Consider the following 21,894-nt stretch of genomic DNA (forward strand, 5'->3'; position numbering starts at 1 on the left):
ATATTATGTTCTTTATTAGCCTGTGAAATAAAATGTAAAAGTTTAGTTTTTAATGATGTTTCCCTGGGAGTAGCTCTGCTTTATGTTGTCCAATATAAATGAAAATATAATGTTTTTATTTCTTCATAGACTGAACCAAGGAAGTGGTTTCCAATGTAATGGACTGTCCCCCATATTCAATATATTTGTAGTGTCGGGCAATGCATAGGCCATGATGCATAACTTAAATTCACTTGAATACAAGTTAATACCTTGTTGACTGTTAAAGACTTTAATCCAACACAAAAGGAAAGACTTTAATCCAACACAAAAGTACAATGTTACCTTAAATTGGGCCGGTCCACTTTATTGCAGTACATAGCATTAACCCCCTTGCTGCCAGAGCACGGTTTACTTTCTATTCCATCCACAGACTGCGTTAGTCTGTAGGACATGTTTTCTCTTCCGTTCATCCATTTCTTCCTCCTTTCCTGCATTTTTCACCTTTTTAGATGCCATTTAATAATTACAACTTATTCTTGCTCTGAAGTGGAACAAAAAGTAAGGTGGTTTGAGGTGTTGGAATTTCTCAGTGCAGCGAGAAACTCCCCTTTATCACTGCACAGAGTCCTAGGGGTCGGGCACCAGCATTGGGTTCAAGTGTTGGATGGAGCTTTGTAGCTCTCTAGAATCGAAGATGAAGGAACTGGGAATACTTGCAACATCCTTACTCATTAACAATGGTCAATGGTGTAAAACTGGGGTGATTAGAAATTAAACGTTGATTCACAAATCTTTCATTGCTCGTGTAAACTAAATCATATGTATTTTAAGTCTTAAGAACCAATCTAGTCTGACTATTTTCGTATATGTTGGGAAATCTTACACCCCATCAGATCCATGGCTTTCTTTCATATTTAGGGTAGGGCCTTATTCTATATTGACCATAAGTAGCCACTTGGGCTAAAAACAAAACACTCTAAAGTCCATGGGGATTTTCAGACAAAAATGACCCCAATGGCTATTCCTGACGATATAGAATTGTCCCCTTCCTGCATTAACCTCCATCACCTCTTTGGAGGATTTTCCTTGAATCCATCACACTTTCCATGAAGAAGGACTTCCTCACATTTGCTTTGAATCTCCAGTTTCAGAGCATGACCTCATAACGTCTCTATCAAGCCAGCTCCCCTCCTGTACCTTGCAATTGTTGTATTTGACAGTTTATATCATACCTCTTCCCCCTCCCGTCCCGTGTTACCGTCTCTTCCAAGCTGCGCATGTTGAGATCTTTTAGTCTTTCCAAAGTTTTACGATGCAGTCCATGCTTCATTTTAGCAGCTCTTTGTGCAAACTCTTAATTTCTTAATGCCATTGGTGCTTGTGGCCTAATTTAAAATAGATTAATTCTGCATTATTGGCATAACAGCAACTGGCAGAGCTGGACCGAGGTTATATTTACTTAAAGATGCTAAGCCATAAAGTGCCTTACATCTTGGCACTTATTGGTAAATATGGGGCCATAATCCCTGATGTAAACTGTATAACCAATAAATTTGTCTCTTACATTTTGTGGTTGATGTAATGCACCTGCAAAAATGTCCGAGTGCCTGGATTATGTAATCTTTTTTTTTAAAGTAGACACTATGCATGCAATGGATAGATTATTTATATCTGATACAAACATTCATCTGGTCTACTGTGTGTAGTTTAGTAGTAGTTATAGAAGCATGTTATATATGTTAATTCCCTAACTCTGATTGGCTTTGAGTTAAACAAAACATTCAAAACCCCAGCAAGCTCTTTTTGGGAACCCCTGAACCCCCTGGGAATTAAATGACCCTTTTTCAAGAGAATATATAAGTATTTTACTGTATATTTTTGTCATATTGGATGTAGCATTGGGCTTCTTTGTCATTGGCTTTGAGTTAAAGCAAATAAAAATTAAATTAAAGCTCTTCTCAGAAGATATTCAGACAACTGAGAGTTTAGTGAAGAATAAGATATATATGTTGATATATACTCTGCAGTGGTTTTCAGGTTTTTTTTGGTTTAGGAACCCTATAATTATATAATGAGATTAGACGCATTGTAAGGAACCCCAACCCTCTCTAATAAGTGTCTAAGATCAGATGCATTGTAAATTCTTCTCTATTTGGTATAATTTTCAAATGACCTGAAAATTGCAGGGAACACAAGGGCTACTAGGAATCCCTGTTGAAAAACACTGCTATATTGTTCATTAGCACACTTTAGCAAATTAAGTAAGGGCATATATCATAGGTAGGTAAGAGATATACTTCACCCAAACCTAAGACACTGAAGAAGACACCGCACATTCAGGTACGTGGTAAAAAATAGTATATTTGAACAAAAATAGAAATTCCAATGAAACGGGTTCTACTAAGGAATCTTCATCAATAACCCTGATGAAGATTCCTTTGTAGACCCAAACCGTGGGAATGTCTGTGTTTGTGCAAATATACTATTTTTGACCACTTACCTGAATGTGCTGTGTCTTCTCCCGTCTCTTGCTTTTGAGTGGAGTATACATTTCTCTATCACACAGTATCTCTCTCCCCCTCTCAAGGTCTACATTCTCACATGGTCAACCAAGTAATTGTCATGCATTGAGACACAAGACCGCAAGAAGATGCCACCCCTCCCTCTGCCTCCTCCTGCCTCTCTCTGCCAATCAGTACCTGCTGCTCACCCCTGTGTCCATCCAAGGCAGGCTGCGGTGGAGGACCTCGGCTGAGATGACCTGGCTTGGATGCTTCTCATGCTCCTCTTCGGGCTAACGCTGGTACCTGTGGCTTTTGGAGAGGACTCCTTTCCCCTCCTCAGCTTCCACAGTGCTGCTGAACTCACAGCCTGCTTGTTTCTTCCCTTCTCCTCCTGGAGTGGGCAGAGGTTTTTTTTTCTTTTTTTTTTTTTTGTGTGTGGATCTTATTTCCCTATTTGGAGAGGAGGGCTCAGTCCTGACGTCTCTGCTCTATGCTCCTGGCTGCAGAAGATTGAGCGCTCTCTTTCCCAGCGGATCACTGCTTAAATCTCTATCTCTTCCTGGGGGGATCTTCTTTTCCAGCCCTGTGAGAGATCCCTGCATGGATTTCCTCTCCTAACCAGAACCGTATGGGAATTCCCTGGTCTCCTGGTAAGTTATAGCTACCTATCTCCAAACGCAACCTCAGAAGCTTCTAGGGAGGACTCCATGGACTTTAGGTTCCTATATCTGACCCACCTTGCTTCTAGATAACACCTAGTTATGGACAGGCAGACCGGTTTCATAGCCACACAATAACTGACCCAATCTCTCTCACAATCTCATCTGTACATTGCGAGTTTCCTTTCCAAGATCTCACCTATGCCTTCTAAAATGGACATTATCCCATATCAAGAGTAGTCTTATTGTAAATGTGCTGGCCTTTGACTTGGGACACATTTGTTATCTGGCACTACTTTCTTTTATCTCCATGTGCCCCTGGCACCAAACAGCTTAGATTGTAAGCTCTTTGGAGTAGGGTTTTTTTGTATGGGTATTGTTCTGTGCACACAGGGCACTGTACGCTGGCAGTGCTATGTAACAACAAATTGTCATCAGTCTCGTCCCCAAACGTTCCCTGCTTGAGATACTCCTCTCAGCAATATTAGGTGGATATTAACCCCTTCTTAGCCAGGAGCTGTCTTTGCAATGCATTGCCGGCATTTGTGGCACTGAACGGGTTGCCCATCCCGGTTACCATGGAAGGGTCCTGGACTCTGCAGCAGCAAAAGGGTTAAACCCATCCACTCAACATAAATCAGCATATGAAACGCGTCCGAAATGCCCATGTGTGATTTGCTTAGCAAGTTAAACTTCTGCCCACAGAGCTGCTGTATGCAGGATTTTCACATGCAGGATGTGTATGGTAATTTAAACAATTCTAGTAGCTGGGAGGAAAGGCTTCAAGCCAGGAATTTAATAAAATAATGAGCAGGTATATGCAGAGATAAGTATTCAGCAAAGTGCAAGATCTGGGGGAAGTGGTCCAGCACTATCTCTGAAGTGGGTGTGAGTCTTTGCACCTTGACATATCACTTTGTCTAATTTATAGTAGTTTATAGAATTTTCAGGGTCATCCATTGTGTCTATATAACCTTCTATATACATCAGTAGATATACACTCATGCACCTCACTAAATATACACTCATGCACATCTTTAAATGTATACTCATGCACATCTCTAAATGTATACTCATGCACCTCACTAAATATACGCTCATGCACCTCACTAAATATACACTCATGCACCTCACTAAATATACACTCATGCACATCTCTAAATGTATACTCATGCACATCTCTAAATATACACTCATGCACATCTCTAAATATACACTCATGCACCTCACTAAATATACACTCATGCACATCTCTAAATATACACTCATGCACATCTCTAAATATACACTCATGCACATCTCTAAATATACACTCATGCACCTCACTAAATATACACTCATGCACATCTCTAAATGTATACTCATGCACCTCACTAAATATACACTCATGCACATCTCTAAATATACTCATGCACCTCACTAAATATACACTCATGCACCTCACTAAATATACACTCATGCAAATCTCTAAATGTATACTCATGCACCTCACTAAATATACACTCATGCACATCTCTAAATGTATACTCATGCACCTCACTAAATATACACTCATGCACATCTCTAAATGTATACTCATGCACTTCACTAAATATACACTCATGCACCTCACTAAATATACACTAATGCACATCTCTAAATATACTCATGCACCTCACTAAATATACACCTCACTAAATATACACTCGTACACAACACTAAATATACACTCATGCACCTCACTAAATATACACTCATGCACATCTCTAAATATACACTCATATAACTCACTAAATATACACTCATGTACATCACAAAATATACACCTCACTAAATATACACTCGTACACCTCACTAAATATACACTCGTACACCTCACTAAATATACACTCGTACACCTCACTAAATATACACTCGTACACCTCACTAAATATACACTCGTACACCTCACTAAATATACACTCGTACACCTCACTAAATATACACTCTAATACAATGAGATTGTAAACTGTGCAGAGCAAAAGTTGATTATGCCTGTACATTGTACTGTGTATAGCACCACATATAATACCAATGCTATTAAACTATTTATATTATGGTGCGTCTTTAAAACAAAAAAACAAAAACAGGATTTATTGCTCTGTATGTAGAAATACAAAAAGAATGTGAGGGGGGTTTCAGGCCGCTTCCCAACTACACCGTGGTTCATGCCATAATGGTAATGTTATAAATAATTAAACACAAAGTCTTCCAGATGTGCATATGAATGCAGACAATAAATGTAGGATATTTGTACTTGCCCTGTGATAAAAGCCCCCTCCTCACAATGCGCCTGCAGAATATTAAGAAATCTCTCATTTCCCTCCCCACTCTCCCGGACAGGAACGCTCCATGCTCAGCGCTTTTCTAAGCACGCCATGCGTGATATATATATATGTGCACAACTAAAGCATATTTATGGACATGAGGTTAACCCTTTGGCTGCCAGCGCATTGTATTGCTGGCCCCTCTGGTAGCAAAGGAATTGTCCTAGAAATTTCATTATTTGTGAGTAGTTATCATAGCGTACGTACTGTATGTGTGTATATCTTTATATAGCGCTTTACAACAGTGATACACGTGACATCATATTATAACACGTAGTGGGAGTAAGCGCGTCGGGCAGAAAACAATAGGAAAGGGAGTCCCTGCACCGAAGAGCTTACAATCTAAGTGTGTAGCGCAGAAACAGAAATGGCAGGCACAACGGATTCCTCTTACAAACTGCGCATGCTCAATCGTTTTGGGAATTTGCCCCCAATCACCAGCATCTGACTGCAGGTTCACCCACGCTAAAGGCCAGAGCCTTTTACTGCTAGACCAGGGGTGCTCAACTCTAGTCCGCAAGCCCCTAAACAGGTCAGGTTTTCAGGATATCCCAGCTTCAGCAAAGGTGGCTCAGTCGATGACTGAGCCTCGGATTGAGCCACCTGTGTTGAAGCAGGGACTGATTGAGCCACCTGTGCTGAAGCAGGGACTGATTGAGCCACCTGTGCTGAAGCATGAATATCCTGAAAACCTGACCCGCTGGGGTGACTTGAGAACGCAGTTGAGCCCCCTGTGCTAGATGACTCCTAGCTTAACCCATCAGTGCCCCAGGGGGTCAGGAATGCATTGAACTATGGATTCTTGAGTGGGTCAAAACTATGGGATATTAAAAATATATATATAATTAAGTGGAACATGTAAAAAAAAAAAAAAAAATATATATATATATATATATATATATATTGAAAATGTATCCAAGTAACGTGCGTAAATATATTAATCGGAGGGTGTAACATGCTTTTGTCCTAATCCTGTCCCCTTGTATACATTCTACAGAAAGTGGCATTAATGCCTCTTGTTCCTTCCATCCCTTTCAACTGCAAATAAAACGAACACAAAAAGGAAACGTCAAAATGGTCAAAAATGATATCAAAACACCTATACTTGTCTTATTTGTTTTCTCTTTAAAAAGCATCAATCACCTAGTTAGAACCTAGGAAACATACTGGACATCAGTGACATGAATCCAATTCTGGCTAGTTGGGTCTGCATCTTTAAACGCCAAGATGTTCCCTATTATCCTGTACAATTCCCAGAAGTGTCTATATTACCCGTGATATCCACATCTGTGGAGTAGAAGAGAACCAAAGGCTTCCAGCCCCAGCTGTTCCTTTTATGCCCCCCCCCCCCCCGGCCCCTCCTTCCTTCTGCCTTCCTGCACACTCACTTTGGGATGCATTTACAGGATTCCCATAACTGGGTTTCACTAATGAAATCACTCAAGTATCCCACCTGTTTTCCCCCCTATGAATGGGTTTATTCCCAATGATAAGATGGATGAAACAGGAACTTTTTTTTAACGCATTACGAAAGAAAAAAAAACGTCTACACGCTTCCTCCAGAAAAAGCTGGATCAGTGTGTGTGTGTGTGTGTGTGTGTGTGTGTGTGTGTGTGTGTGTGTGTGTGTGTGTGTGTGTGTGTGTGTGTGTGTGTGTGTGTGTGTGTGTGTGTGTGTGTGTGTGTGTGTGTGTGTGTGTGTGTGTGTATATATGGATCAAAAGTTAGTTATCACTAGCTGCGGGATGTTAATTCTTATTTATAGTTATTTTCCCCAAAACAGCCCCTTCTTCTTTATCGTTGCATCAGGAGTTATTTCCATCCCTTGTTTTCATTCACACAATCTGTACCTGTTAGTTTAGAGCAGTAGGTGGCTAACTCCAGTCCTCAAGGGCCATCAACAGGTCAGGTTTTCAGGATATCCCTGCTTCAGCACAGGTGGCTCAATCAGTCTCTGCTTCAGCACTGGTGGCTCAATCGGATCCTGCTTCATCACAGGTGGCTCAATCCGTCACTGATTGAGCCACCTGCGCTGAAGCAAAGGTTTCCTGAAAATCGGACCCGTTGGTGGCCCTTGAGGACTGGAGTTGGCCGCCCCTGCGCTTGAGGCTCTTTCATTCTAAATCTAAACCTGCACATACCTGGTAATGAAAATAGGATGTTTTAAAAAAAAGGACCATCCCCGTTTTCTGTGTTTATATAATAAACTTATCATACATTGTCAAAAGTGTGTCACTACTTTTTAATGCCACTTTTGACCCATGCTTTACAACAGCCTGATAATAGGCAGCTGCATTCCCCCCCTCCCTGCCTCCGGGCAACGCCGGGTATATCAGCTAGTATATATATATATATATATATATATATATATTTTATTAAAGGCTAAAATAAAAAGGCTGTGAAAGCAGCAACCTGCCTCTGGCAGCTCTGAACTCCGTACCGGATTCCCCGTCCCAGAGCTACTCTAATAACAGGAGATTGGAAAGCATATTGCCGTTAAACGGCTGGGGATTATTGCAAATGGAAAGAACGCGCTTGAGTTGCCGTCCATGTATCTTTGGGTTGGCATGGCCAGGGAACACTTGGAAAGTTTACACGGCCGTGCACAGAACATGTCTTATTTCCTAGGATTGCCACAGGTGCGGTCCACCTAACACGCTGGCAGTTATACCGGTGCCGCCTTTATCGCTGCACACCTACAGCAATACAAAACATAGCCACTTCCAACTCCTTCGTGGGCCAGCACTGACAGCCAATCATAAATGACCACCCTGCTGGGACACACCAATGGAACTTGTGTTCCAAACACCGGTTACGCCCCAGTGAATATTCCACTTGTGATTGGATCAACAGCAGAAAATTCCCTGGCAGCTGTACCAGGCCGGGTGATCTGCATTGTCTCCCCCTTCCCCCCCCCCCCCCCCCCCCGTCAATTTAACCCTAGTGCTGCCAGAGGGGACCAGCAACGGAATGCAGAAGGGGTTAACAACACTTCATGAAGCTTATTTTGCAAACATTGTACACAGTAAGAAACTGGAATTGTTTTCGTGTGTGGTTTGCTCAACCGCTCTGTCACTGTCGGAGTCATTTATAATACGCGATGCAGAAGAAAAGGATGACTTTAAATCAAAATATATGACAGTCGCAGTACACCGTGGGGTGAAAATGAGTGTAAAAGGCGCTAGTTAAACTTGAATTTAAGTGTCAATATTTAGTGTTCGTGGTTGGACATAAATATACCACGAAATATGAACAGTGCAATAATACAATATAATGTGTCCAATTCCATTTTAGTCCATATATTGCCTAAAAAGTCTGACTGGTTTTCTTGGGAAACCAGATTATGGAAATTTTGGGAAAAAAGGGACTTCTATGGCGTTTGGACAATTAATACATATACTGAATACTGAAAAACCCGTTTGCTTTCACAGAGTATTCCGTATATGTATTAACTTTCCACGCGCCATAGAAGTCCCTTTTTCCCCAAAGTTTGCAGTTTGCATTTCCCATACTGACATTTAATTGTTAGACGGAATGAACCATTTATTAGAAACAATTAAAACGTATGCTTCCATATATATTTACAACTAGCTGAGAGACCCGGCGTTGCCCGGGATATAATTTTGGGGGGGCGTACGACAGGGTTAGGCTTCCCCCCCCCCCCCTTGACAGCTAGGTGGGTGACTGAGTTGACTGAGTGTGTGGGTGACTGGGTGGGTGTGTGACACTTGACTGAGTGGGTGGGTGACTGAGTGGGTGGGTGACTTTGGGTCGGTTTGACTTTGGGTCGGTGGGTGGGTGACTTTGGGTCGGTGGGTGGGTGACTTTGGGTCGGTTTGACTTTGGGTCGGTGGGTGTGTGACTTTGGGTCGGTGGGTGTGTGACTTTGGGTCGGTGGGTGGGTGACTTTGGGTCGGTTTGACTTTGGGTCAGTGGGTGGGTGACTTTGGGTCAGTGGGTGACTTTGGGTCGGTGGTTGGGTGGGTGAGTTGGGTCGGTGGGTGGGTGAGTGGGAGACTGACTGGGTGGGTGAGTGGGAGACTGACTGGGTGGGTGAGTGGGAGACTGACTGGGTGGGTGAATGGGTGACTGGGTGGGTGGGTGACTGACTGGGTGGGTGAGTGACTGACTGGGTGGGTGAGTGGGTGACTGGGTGGGTGAGTGGGTGACTGACTGGGTGGGTGAGTGGGTGACTGACTGGGTGGGTGAGTGGGTGACTGACTGGGTGGGTGAGTGGGTGACTGACTGGGTGGGTGAGTGGGTGACTGACTGGGTGGGTGAGTGGGTGACTGGGTGGGTGAGTGGGTGACTGACTGACTGAATGGGTGGGTGACTGGGTGACTGACTGAATGGGTGACTGACTGAATGGGTGACTGGGTGACTGAATGGGTGGGTAACTGAGTGGGTGACTGAGTGGGTGGGTGACTGAGTGGGTGGGTGAAAGTGGGTGACTGGGTGAAAGTGACTGGGTGGGTGACTGGGTGGGTGTGTGGGTGGGTGACTGAGTGGGTGACTGAGTGAGTGGGTGACTGAGTGAGTGGGTGGGTGACTGAGTGGGTGGGTGGGTGACTGGGTGAAAGTGGGTGACTGGGTGAAAGTGACTGGGTGGGTGACTGGGTGGGTGTGTGGGTGACTGAGTGGGTGACTGGGTGGGTGTGTGGGTGGGTGACTGAGTGGGTGACTGAGTGAGTGGGTGGGTGACTGAGTGAGTGGGTGGGTGACTGAGTGGGTGGGTGACTGAGTGAGTGGGTGGGTGACTAAGTGATTTTTTGGGTGACTAAGTGAGTGGGTGGGTGGGTTACTGAGTGGGTGGGTGACTGAGTGGGTGGGTGACTGAGTGGGTGGGTGACTGAGTGAGTGACTGAGTGGGTGACTGAGTGAGTGACTGAGTGGGTGACTGAGTGGGTGAAAGTGACTGGGTGGGTGTGTGGGTGACTGGGTGACAGTGCGTGGGTGGGAGACGGTGTGTGACTTACCTTGACCCCGTGGCATCTGGCTGGGGCAGGAGGTGAGTTCGGGAAGCTGGGGGGGGGCAAGAGTGGCAGGTGTCCCGCGCCGCGCTTCCCCTCTCCGGTAGCGTCACACGTGAGGGGGAGTCCCGCGCCGCGCTTCCCCTCTCCGGTAGCGGCGCACGTGAGGGGGAGTCCCGCGCCGCGCTTCCCCTCTCCGGTAGCGGCGCACGTGATGGGGAGTCCCGCGCCGCTTCCCCTCTCCAGTAGCGGCGCACGTGATGGGGAGTCCCGCGACGCTTCCCCTCTCCGGTATCGGCGCACGTGATGGGGAGTCCCGCGCCGCTTCCCCTCTCCGGTAGCGGCGCACGTGAGGGGGAGAGCAGGAGGGCCGCGCCGTGAGGGGGGAAGAGCCTGGAGTTTGCTGCTGAGCAGCAGGGCCGCGCTTCCTCCGCGGCGCACGGTGAGGGTGATGGTGCGGCTGGGGATGTTGCGGAGCGTGGGGATTTGGGTGAGGTGGGGAGGGGGGAGAGAGTGAGGGGCACCGGGAGAGTGAGGGGCACCGGGAGAGGAGGGGCACCGGGAGAGGAGGGGGGGGGGGTGGAAGGTGAGCTGCGGTCCAACTGACGGGGGAGAGTGTGTGTCCCTGTGTGTGTGTGTCCCTGTGTGTGTGTGTCCCTGTGTGTCCTTTGGCCCGTCACTCCGCCTCAGGCCAATGAGAGGTGTGCGGGGGCGGACCAAGGGACCAATGAGATTTCCCCTAGGGACACCGGACATCCAGGCAGGCAGGCTGGCATGCATGCATGCAGGCAGGCAGGCAAACATACAGTGCTTTCACTAATATAGTATAAGATGTATAGGTCATTAGACACAATATGTTCTAACATTACCAGTTTCCTCGCAAAGTATTATATGGGTGAGTTGCGTCCCTATATGGGACTATATGTCTGCCGCAAGCTAGTTGTTAGAATTGAGGTTGAAAAGCCTTACAGGTTGTATTGCACTAAATATTGAATACCTACTTTCCCGAGGATATAATCAGGTAATGCATATCATTATACTGTATATGAGCAGATTGCACCTGAAGGACAGGACGACGAAAGAACCCGGTGTGACATCCTCCAAGTTTATTGAATGTTGAACGTCACCACGCAGCATTTATATGTAATACCTTGTCATTGGGTTGCTGCAGAGGACGGGGAGAGCGGGGGGAATGGGACTGATTCAGGAGGTGGGGTGCAGGTCACCCCCCCCATGGGATTCAGTGTGCCAATGTTTGGCCGGGTACGGTCGCTGGTGTTTCGTGTGAGAATTCCTGCGGTTCCATGAAACTCGTTTGTTAACGCGGATATTTTACTTTTCTAAACACCATCAACCTTTTGGGATACATTTTGTACATTTAAGAACTCAAAGGTGCTACTAAAGTATATTATATTGTAATGCTGAGTAAGTGAAAATACCGCGTGTGAGCACATTCACGCCTGACAGGTCTGCATCCCTGCCTTTCCCCATTATCTCTTAGCATTCAGTGCTTCCATTGCAGCCATGGATTCTGGGTAACGACATGCAAATGAGCACACAGTGTCACCTTTTGCTTCATATCCATTTTAACATGGAGCCCCCTATAAGCTTATACCTGCCGCATTACACAGCTTTCCCAGCACAGCCTGGGTTAAAGAAGAATGTGTGATTGTAATACTGTAAACTCAATATATATTTATATGTAGTGTTGAAAGATGCTTCTTGATGTAAAAGATACGCATATATCCTACAACCGTAATCATATAGTTTATATAGGATGCCTATGCAAATGCAAATGACTATGACATGTCTGTGAATTGACTGTATAACCCTGTTATTTTAATGTAACCATGTATTGTTATAAATCTGCGCTCAGGACGTACTTGAAAACGCGAGGTAACTCTCAATGCATTACTTCCTGGTAACACATTGCATAAATAAATACATATGCAGATAAAATAGCTATCCTGTATTAAATATATGATAACTGTGGTAGGACATATGCATATCGTTTAAATAAAGAAGCATCTTTCAATATCTGCGTAGTTCTGCAGAGGACTAAAGCAGGTCAAAAGTACCCACCAACCAACTCCAGAACTCAGAAGAGTCTTTGATGATGGCTCAGAAGGCCCTTCTGGGAACGACGAGGTTAAATGTACTATATAACTTTAGAGGACGTTACTAGCAGCAAAAAAAAAAAAAAAAAAACCTCTTAGCCCTGCAATACCTTCTCTATCGTTGCTAACATTTATCACCGTTTTACCCCTTTGCTTCCCAGGGAGTTTGTAATACGTTGCTTTGGTTTTTAAGCCCCGTCTGGATTTTCACTGCTGCTCTCGGGGAAGTTTCACCACAGGGACGCTTGTCTTGTAGATTTAGAGATAGTAAAAATCCCTTCATGTGAAGCCAAGGTGAATTCCATCCCCCAGGCTGAAGTACATTTTTTTTTCTCCTGCGTGTGGAGCGAGGATGAGATGCATTGGAAGAGATGTGAAGGACGAAGCTGTCTATACTTGAATGGGTAGGGTTTCTCAGGAGTGGGGGTAATGTGCAGGTACTGTACTCACATTCCCCTGTCTTTACACCTGCAAATCATTTTCAGACAGTAAGCACTTACAGCAAACCTTCCCGCGCAACACGCTGACCCTGGGCATCCCGTACATGCCACCAACGCACCTTCTGCCAGCCAGTTTGACCGTGCACACCATTGCCAGTTATCCCATGCTCAATCTGCGCTCTGTTTGCCCATACTGGCCTCTAACTCATGTCCACATGTTAACCCTGTGGGGGTTTAATCTAGCCCCTAACATCCTCGGCCCGTTATTCCATATGCTGTGAAGATGTCTTCCCAGTGCTGGAGAAGAGACCAGCTTCATTCAAGTGAAATGGACTCAAATCTTCTCCAGCAGTGGGAAACGGCTTCACAGCATATTGAATAAGAGCCATAGTGACCACCTCCCATGTTCACCAGAAGTACTCCACGACGATGACCTGATTACGGTGCTCTTTTCATTTTATCCTTGATAAAAGTTCCCTCGTGCCAATACACATTCATAGAAGACTTAGAGATGTCCCACATATTCCTTTCAAGTCTCCATACCAGGAGCTCTCCTATGTTGACCTATATACCTAACGCTGGGTAAATACCAGTTGGAACAATCGTCAATATAGGTGGCCTAGGAACAGGGTCAAAACAGAATGGAAGAGTATATAACAAGCGTGGAAGAACAAGTGACCCCCGTAAGCCTGGTAGGAAGTAGCTTAGCCTGCTCTAACGCACAGCAATAACCTACATCTCCTTCCTTGGTGTGGGTTTCTCTGTTGATGTTTGAAGTGGGTTACTGTGCATTAGTTTCAGATCTGCAGCCCTGTGTAAGGCCGCGCTTATAGTGCTTGCGACGGCGACGCCAACGATCACGTCACCCGTCGCCACCAGCGAAAGTTCTCATTTGTTTTTTTAGCGACGGTCGCCAGTGACGTCACTAAAGGGGGCGGGCCGCGCAATTTGATTGGTTTAGAGACAGTCACATGTGCCGACTGTCTCTAAAAAATCAAATTTACCCGGCTCCAAATTTTTAGACGTCGCTCCGTCGCGCTTACTATAAGTGCTTGCGACGGAGTAGATTAATTTGTTTTGGAGCGACGTTGCGTCGCCGTCGCAAGATACTATAAGCGCAGCCTAACATCTATTTGCACAAGATCTTCCTCTTATTTGTTAAATGTCTAGTTAGAAAATATCATGGGCAGTCATTGCACACTTCTCTGGACTTGCTGGATGGGAATATTCTACTGGTAATTGATACTCTACTTTTGATCTTACCATAGCATTTGGGTTTAAAATTTCATAAAAGGTAGCTTGGTCGTGATTGTGTGTATTACCAGGCACTTTACTGCCTATCTTGTACTGGCTTACTGCTACTTGAGAAGAGATGACCCTGTCATTGTGTCAATAAAGACAAGGGGACAAGGTTTCAATACATTTTGTGCTACTATTTGTTGTAATATCCATCCAAACTTGTATTTAGCACTAATCAGCATTGACATTGTATCGTCTCCCCTTTTTGGGGTACGTTTAAGGGCCATGTTTATCGTTGCCCTCTATATATAGTGTCTGATGCATTCTTATGAGAGATGTCTAATAATATTTATTATACATTAGAACTCTGTTTTTCGATCAGAGTACCTGGGAACCCTTGGGTTCCCTGGGCCTCCCTAAAGGGTTCCCTGCAATGTTCTGGTCAATTTAAAATTGTATCAAATACAGAAGAATTTACAATGCATCTGACCTCAGACGCGCTATTAGAGAGGGTTGGGGTTCCTTACAATGCATCTGATATCAGACGCGCTATTAGAGAGGGTTGGGGTTCCTTACAATGTATCTGATCTCTGACGCGCTATTAGAGAGGGTTGGGGTTCCTTACAATGCATCTGATCTCTGACGCGCTATTAGAGAGGGTTGGGGTTCCTTACAATGCATCTGATCTCTGACACGCTATTAGAGAGAGTTGGGGTTCCTTACAATGATTCTGATCTCAGACGCGCTATTAGAGAGGGTTGGGGTTCCTTACAATGCATCTGATCTCGGACGCGCTATTAGAAAGGTTTGGGATTCCTTACAATGATTCTGATCTCAGACGCGCTATTAGAGAGGGTTGGGGTTCCTCAGAATTTCACTTAGGGTTCCTTAACCAAAAAAGTTTGGAAACCAGTGCATTAGACTGTTTATTCCTCTTTCCTCCATTTTTGCCAGTGCTTTTCCCAGCACTGGCTGCAGAGATAAAAATGAATTCCTTTTTGGGGATGTACCGTTTTATGGTAGCTGCAGGTATTCTGTCCATTCTTTCTCCGGCAAGTCTGCCAGACACAATTGCAAAGGAGTGTTAAGACTGGCTGCTATTTCCTCTCCTAAGAAGAGGGGACTTTGCTCTGTAGTTCATTGCTGGGAGCTCAGATAGTGATGAGATTATATATAAACGACGATACAAATAATTCCTATGGAGAAATTTCAAAGGTGAAAACTGAACGCCGAGTCCTTCTAAAAGTTTGTAACAAAACGATTTGTGGTGGGAGAGCATCTTTGAAAGGATGGTGGGTCTGTCCCCTGAAAGGACGGTGTGTAAGGCAAGAACACTTGGGGATAAACTGGGTGAGTGGTTAGGCAACAGCTATTGATCTGTGCTTATACTTAGGTAAGAAACAAAAGCGGACGGAGAACTTGGACTCAGTGCAGTGAGACCTCTCCTGGACGTTTCTGTAAATAGACTTTTTGGGGCTTTGTAGAAAGATACAGGAAATACTCTTCTTACGATGAAGGCTTCAATATGCTGTAAAGCGGTCGATCCCATGGTAGAGAAGATTACGGACACAATTTATGTAACCTTCTTTGCTCGGCTCTTAGGAGTTGACAATGTAAAGGGCTTTTCTCAGTCCTTTTTACCTGTGCTGGGTCCGCGCAGGCTGGACGAAGATATGCTGATGGAATAAGGATGGGCGCCAGGAACTTTTATAGTACAAAGAGCTTTATTCACATTCGTTGATAATGCTCGCCATACAAAACAGACTACTTCAGACACTAACTGGTGGCAAATAATATAGTTACTCTGTGCTTCTTCTCTCAGTAGCTCTCACTCCTACGCTGGGAAGGTACTTAGCCTTGTTTCCTTTAGTAATACAGTTGAACCCCGTTATAACGTGGTGCTCGGGGTCCACATAATGAGACCACGTTATAACCGGGATCACGGGGGGGAAAATGGCCGCCGTGATCAGGGGTTCTGCAAGGACTTACCCGGCATCTGCAGCTCTCTCCCTGCTTCATCAAGCTGCATCCACGTGCTTGGGGAGACAGTTCAATTTGACTTTCAAGTGCAGAGGAGGATCACATGACCCTTCTCTGACCAATGACAGTGAATAGAGCCACAATAAACGTTTGCTTGAGTGCAGTGCTGCCGGGGAATTGAACCCTCGATATATCAGTCCCCTGCTCTAAGTACTACACCACAATGTGAATAGATAATTATCCTCTTTTAACAACCCTATGGTTGTTTGTATGGTGTATTCTAGTTGGGTGATTGACTGCAGTGTTAAGTTATTTTATATGTAAAATGTTTTTTTTGTAATGGTAATGGTTTCTGCGAGATGTTTATTATGGATTGAGAGGTAGAAGCAGCAACACATTGTGAATATGAGGCGAGGAGACAGAGAAGTGCAAAAGCAGCATTATTCCCTTGGTGATGAAAAAACTCTGAAACGTAATAATAATAATAATAATATTTGTTTAGTTTATAGCGTATGACGGTTTACACAGTGCTGTACATCGAATTTTGCATGCACCAGTGCTTTCCCCTGCAGAGCTTACAATCTAATTGTGTTGCCTGAGGTACAGGGAGATAAAGGGACTTGCCCAAGGTCACAGGGGGGAGCTTGGCATTGGTTTTCACACTGGGGTCACCTTCAAAGGTGGAGAGATTACCAACTTCTTCAGCCCTTAAAAGACTTCTATTAAAGTCCCGCTGTCCTTTTTTTTTAGAGTTAAAGATTTGAAGCAGGGGGTCTCTGGAGAGGAACTGTTTTAATTTCAGCTCCACTGACCCCCTGGTTCCTGAGAAACTTATCTCGGAAGGCGTTGCTGGACGGTGCTTGATGGGGCTATCGAAATGGCACTGTGTAAATGTCCTGTGTCACGCTGGCCAATAGGAAGCTGTGACATCATCCCTCGCGGCTTCCTATTGGCCCGCATGACCGGGACATTTAAACCTGCAGAGAGATACCGGCACCCCCTGCAGAGCGAAGTATCCGGGGAAGCAGGCGGTCCCAGGAGCTGAAACGAACGCAGTCCAGCTCCGGAGACCCCCTGCTTCAAACCTAGGAAAGCAGGATCGCTAATTTAAAGAAGTTGATAGGAAAGGTTGAATGTAATCAGACTTACACGTAAATGCACGATTGGATCTGGGCGGAATGAGATGAGCAGAAAAGGCAAAGGGGCAACAGAATGATTTAGGGAGCAGGAGTTGGGGGCAGGTGAGGCAGGATTTAATATTAGTAGAGTTTAGAGAGGAGCACTAATCACAGCAGGGTGTCTCAACTCCAGGCTTCTAGACCCCGCAACAGGTCAGGTTTTAAGGATATCCCTTAAAACCAGTCTTCGACTGAGCAGCTGATTGAGCCACCTGTGATGAACCAGGGATATGCAAACTGGGTCTGCCGTGTCGTGGCTCGCAGGCTTACGATGCTTTGGCCAAAGGGTTAAACTAAATGACCCTTTTTCAAGAGAATATATAAGTATTTTACTGTGTATTTTTGTCATATTGGATGTAGCATTGGGCTTCTCTGTCGCTTGATGAACCAGGGGTATCCTGATAACCTGACCTGTTGGTGACCAAGGTCAGGAAATCATTTAGAGGCAAAGCAAGCTTTGTCGCTGCCAGCACCCATCTCTGACGTTACAACGTGGACTCAGTTTTAGGTGACGATGATGATCTGGTTTCTAATTGGCTCCCTGGTCCCAGTGGCGACCTTCGCAGCCCCGCCCCCCATCAACAAGCTGGCGCTTTTCCCAGACAAGAGCGCTTGGTGCGAAGCCAAGAACATCACTCAGATTGTGGGACACAGCGGCTGTGAATCCAAATCCATCCAGAACAGGTGAGATGTCCAAGATGGAAATAAATGCAGGGGGTAAGGGGTCATGTGTGAGCAGGCACCGGGTGGTGGGGGGGTGGGGGGATCATGGTTGAGCAGGCACTGGGGGGGGATCATGTGTGAGCAGGCACCCGGGGGGGGGAGGGATCATGTGTGAGCAGGCACCCGGGGGGGGGGGGGGAGGGGGAGGATCAGGTGAGAGCAGGCAGCTGGGGGGGGGGGTTCATGTGTGAGCAGGCACCGGGGGGGGGGGCATGTTTGAGCAGACACCGGGGGGGCAAAGATCATGTGCGAGCAGGCACCCAGGGAGGGAAGGGGAGGATCATGTGTGAGCAGGCACCCGGGGAGGGAAGGGGAGGATCAGGTGTGAGCAGGCACCCGGGGGGGGATCAGGTGTGAGCAGGCACCCGGGGAGGGGGAGATCAGGTGTGAGCAGGCACCCGGGGGGGGGGTCAGGTGTGAGCAGGCACCCAGGGGGGGGGGATCAGGTGTGAGCAGGCACCCGGGGGGGGGAAGGGGAGGATCAGGTGTGAGCAAGCACCCGGGGGTGGGGGATCAGGTGTGAGCAGGCACCCGGGGGGTGGGGGATCAGGTGTGAGCAGGCACCCAGGGGGGATCAGGTGTGAGCAGGCACCCAGGGGGGAAGGGGAGATGGGATCATATGTGAGCACACACCCTGGGGGGGTGAGGGGGGGGATCATGTGTTAGCACCAGAGTTTTGCCGCCCTTCCAGTTGTGCCTTTTGTCCCTCAGGCTGATTTCTGATTGCTTTCAGGGCCTGCTTGGGACAGTGCTTCAGCTACAGCGTCCCCAACACCTTCCCCCAGTCTACAGAGTCCCTGGTGCACTGTGACTCCTGTATGCCGGCCAAGTCCATGTGGGACGTGGTACGTATCTGTCCGGGTGAGGACAGCAACAGCTGCAATTAATAAGGATGAGCAGGTTTCGTGGGTTCGAAACCCGAGCCTCGCAAACGTAGGAGCTCGTTCGAGTGTCTGAGTTACATACATACACCATACACTGAGCCTGCATACACCATATACTGAGCCTGCATACACCATACACTGAGCCTGCATCATACACTGAGCCTGCATACACCATACACTGAGCCTGCATACACCATAGGTAGATAAGGGAATAAACCCCTAATGTGGTGCTTCAAATTGGTGTCGGTATTGGGGACTGTTTAATCCTCAGTGTAGCAGTGGTAGGGCAGATTTGCCAATGTTTGAGGTGATAGAGGAGAGCAGCGGAGTGTGTACCCCTAGATAGGAGATAATAACTTCTTTTGGGCACAATAAGGCACAATCTGGATAGCCGTGTAAGAAAATGATCTCTAACCTGACCGGAGTGCTTCTCCCATCCGGCGGTTCCTTCTGTGGCGGATCACGTGTTCCCGGCGGGTCCTCGAGCAGGGAGTGCAGGGACTCGTGTAGCTGGCTCGTGTAGTGCCTGATGGCTGTCCGTTCCAGAGGAGGGGGCCTCACCGCTGCTCTCCTGGAGCGTGCATCCGTCCCAGAGCAGGTAGGTAAGAGGAGGGGAGAAACAAGGACATTGGAGCACAGCAAAAAGACAGGCTGGCGGCAGTGACTGCGTGCAAAAGCTTTATTCCGGCAACATTGCCATTAAAAACAGGACAGGTTCTCTGACGCGTTTCGTCTAAGAGACTTTTTCAAAGACTCTTTGAAAAAGTCTCTTAGACGAAACGCGTCAGAGAACCTGTCCTGTTTTTAATGGCAATGTTGCCGGAATAAAGCTTTTGCACGCAGTCACTGCCGCCAGCCTGTCTTTTTGCTGTGCTCCAATGTCCTTGTTTCTCCCCTCCTCTTACCTACCTGCATACACCATACACTGAGCCTGCATACACCATACACTGAGCCTGCATACACCATATACTGAGCCTGCATACACCATACACTGAGCCTGCATACACCATACACTGAGCCTGCATCATACACTGAGCCTGCATACACCATACACTGAGCCTGCATACATCATACACTGAGCCTGCATACACCATACACTGAGCCTGCATACACTGAGCCTGCATACACCATACACTGTGACTGCATACACCATACACTGAGACTGCATACACCATACACTGAGACTGCATACACCATACACTGAGCCTGCATACACCATACACTGAGCCTGCATACACCATACACTGAGCCTGCATACACTGAGCCTGCATACACCATACACTGTGACTGCATACACCATACACTGAGCCTGCATACACCATACACTGAGACTGCATACACCATACACTGAGCCTGCATACACCATACACTGAGCCTGCATACACCATACACTGAGCCTGCATACACCATACACTGAGCCTGCATACATCATACACTGAGCCTGCATACATCATACACTGAGCCTGCATACACCATACACTGAGCCTGCATACACCATACACTGAGCCTGCATACACCATACACTGAGCCTGCATACACCATACACTGAGCCTGCCTACATCATACACTGAGCCTGCCTACACCATACACTGAGCCTGCATACACCATACACTGAGCCTGCATACACCATACACTGAGCCTGCATACACCATACACTGAGCCTGCATACACCATACACTGAGCCTGCATACATCATACACTGAGCCTGCCTACACCATACACTGAGCCTGCATACACCATACACTGAGCCTGCATACACCATACACTGACCCTGCATACACCATACACTGAGACTGCATACACCATACACTGAGCCTGCATACACCATACACTGAGCCTGCATATACCATACACTGAGCCTGCATGCACCATACACTGAGCCTGCATGCACCATACACTGAGCCTGCATGCACCATACACTGAGCCTGCATACACCATACACTGAGCCTGCATACACCATACACTGAGCCTGCATACACCATACACTGAGCCTGCATACACCATACACTGAGCTTGCATACACCATACACTGAGCCTGCATACACCATACACTGAGCCTGCATACACCATACACTGAGCCTGCATACACCATACACTGAGCCTGCATACACCATACACTGAGCCTGCATACACCATACACTGTGACTGCATACACCATACACTGAGCCTGCATACACCATACACTGAGCCTGCATACACCATACACTGAGCCTGCAAACACTGAGCCTGCATACACCATACACTGAGCCTGCATACACCATACACTGAGCCTGCATACATCATACACTGAGCCTGCATACACCATACACTGAGCCTGCAAACACTGAGCCTGCATACACCATACACTGAGCCTGCATACACCATACACTGAGCCTGCATACACCATACACTGAGCCTGCATACACCATACACTGAGCCGGCATACACCATACACTGAGTGCATACACCATACACTGAGCCTGCATACACCATACACTGAGCCTGCATACACCATACACTGAGCCTGCATACACTATACACTGAGTCTGCATACACCATACACTGAGCCTGCATACACCATACACTGAGTCTGCATACACCATACACTGAGCCTGCATATACCATACACTGAGCCTGCATACACCATACACTGAGCCTGCATACACCATACACTGAGCCTGCATACACCCAGGATTGCCACCTTCTGGTCCTCAGCAGAAAGGAGGTTTCGGTCACACTTTGCTGATCTGACCTCACCTCAAAAAGGATATAGAAAAAGTGGAGATGATGCCCAAAAAGGGGTAACAAAGATGGAGCAGGGTTTACATTTAACACCTTATAGAGCTAGACTAAGGTCCCAGGGCCGGTGCTACCACTAGGCGACATAGGTGGCAG

The 21,894-nt window shown here is 46.4% G+C and overlaps 1 protein-coding gene and 1 long non-coding RNA gene across 2 annotated transcripts in view; one reads left to right on the top strand and one right to left on the bottom strand.

Moving 5' to 3' along the window:
• Window positions 1–252: 252 nt before the first annotated feature.
• Window positions 253–2,887, bottom strand: LOC142497756 (uncharacterized). Its single transcript, XR_012802316.1, has 2 exons — window positions 2,682–2,887; window positions 253–1,367 (listed from the first exon to the last, which is right to left on the bottom strand). It is a non-coding gene; the product is annotated as an uncharacterized LOC142497756 (long non-coding RNA).
• The window catches only part of NBL1 (NBL1, DAN family BMP antagonist), a 23,877-nt gene continuing 4,625 nt past the window's right edge, over window positions 2,643–21,894 (top strand). Inside the window, exons 1-3 of the mRNA XM_075606032.1 lie at window positions 2,643–3,136; window positions 17,916–18,097; window positions 18,870–18,981. Coding sequence (XP_075462147.1) covers window positions 17,928–18,097; window positions 18,870–18,981 — 282 coding nt within the window. The 5' untranslated portion in view covers window positions 2,643–3,136; window positions 17,916–17,927. The remainder of the gene's footprint in view (window positions 3,137–17,915; window positions 18,098–18,869; window positions 18,982–21,894) is intronic.

Source organism: Ascaphus truei, chromosome 6 (assembly GCF_040206685.1).
Source record: "Ascaphus truei isolate aAscTru1 chromosome 6, aAscTru1.hap1, whole genome shotgun sequence".
In the NCBI taxonomy this organism is placed as follows: domain Eukaryota; kingdom Metazoa; phylum Chordata; class Amphibia; order Anura; family Ascaphidae; genus Ascaphus; species Ascaphus truei.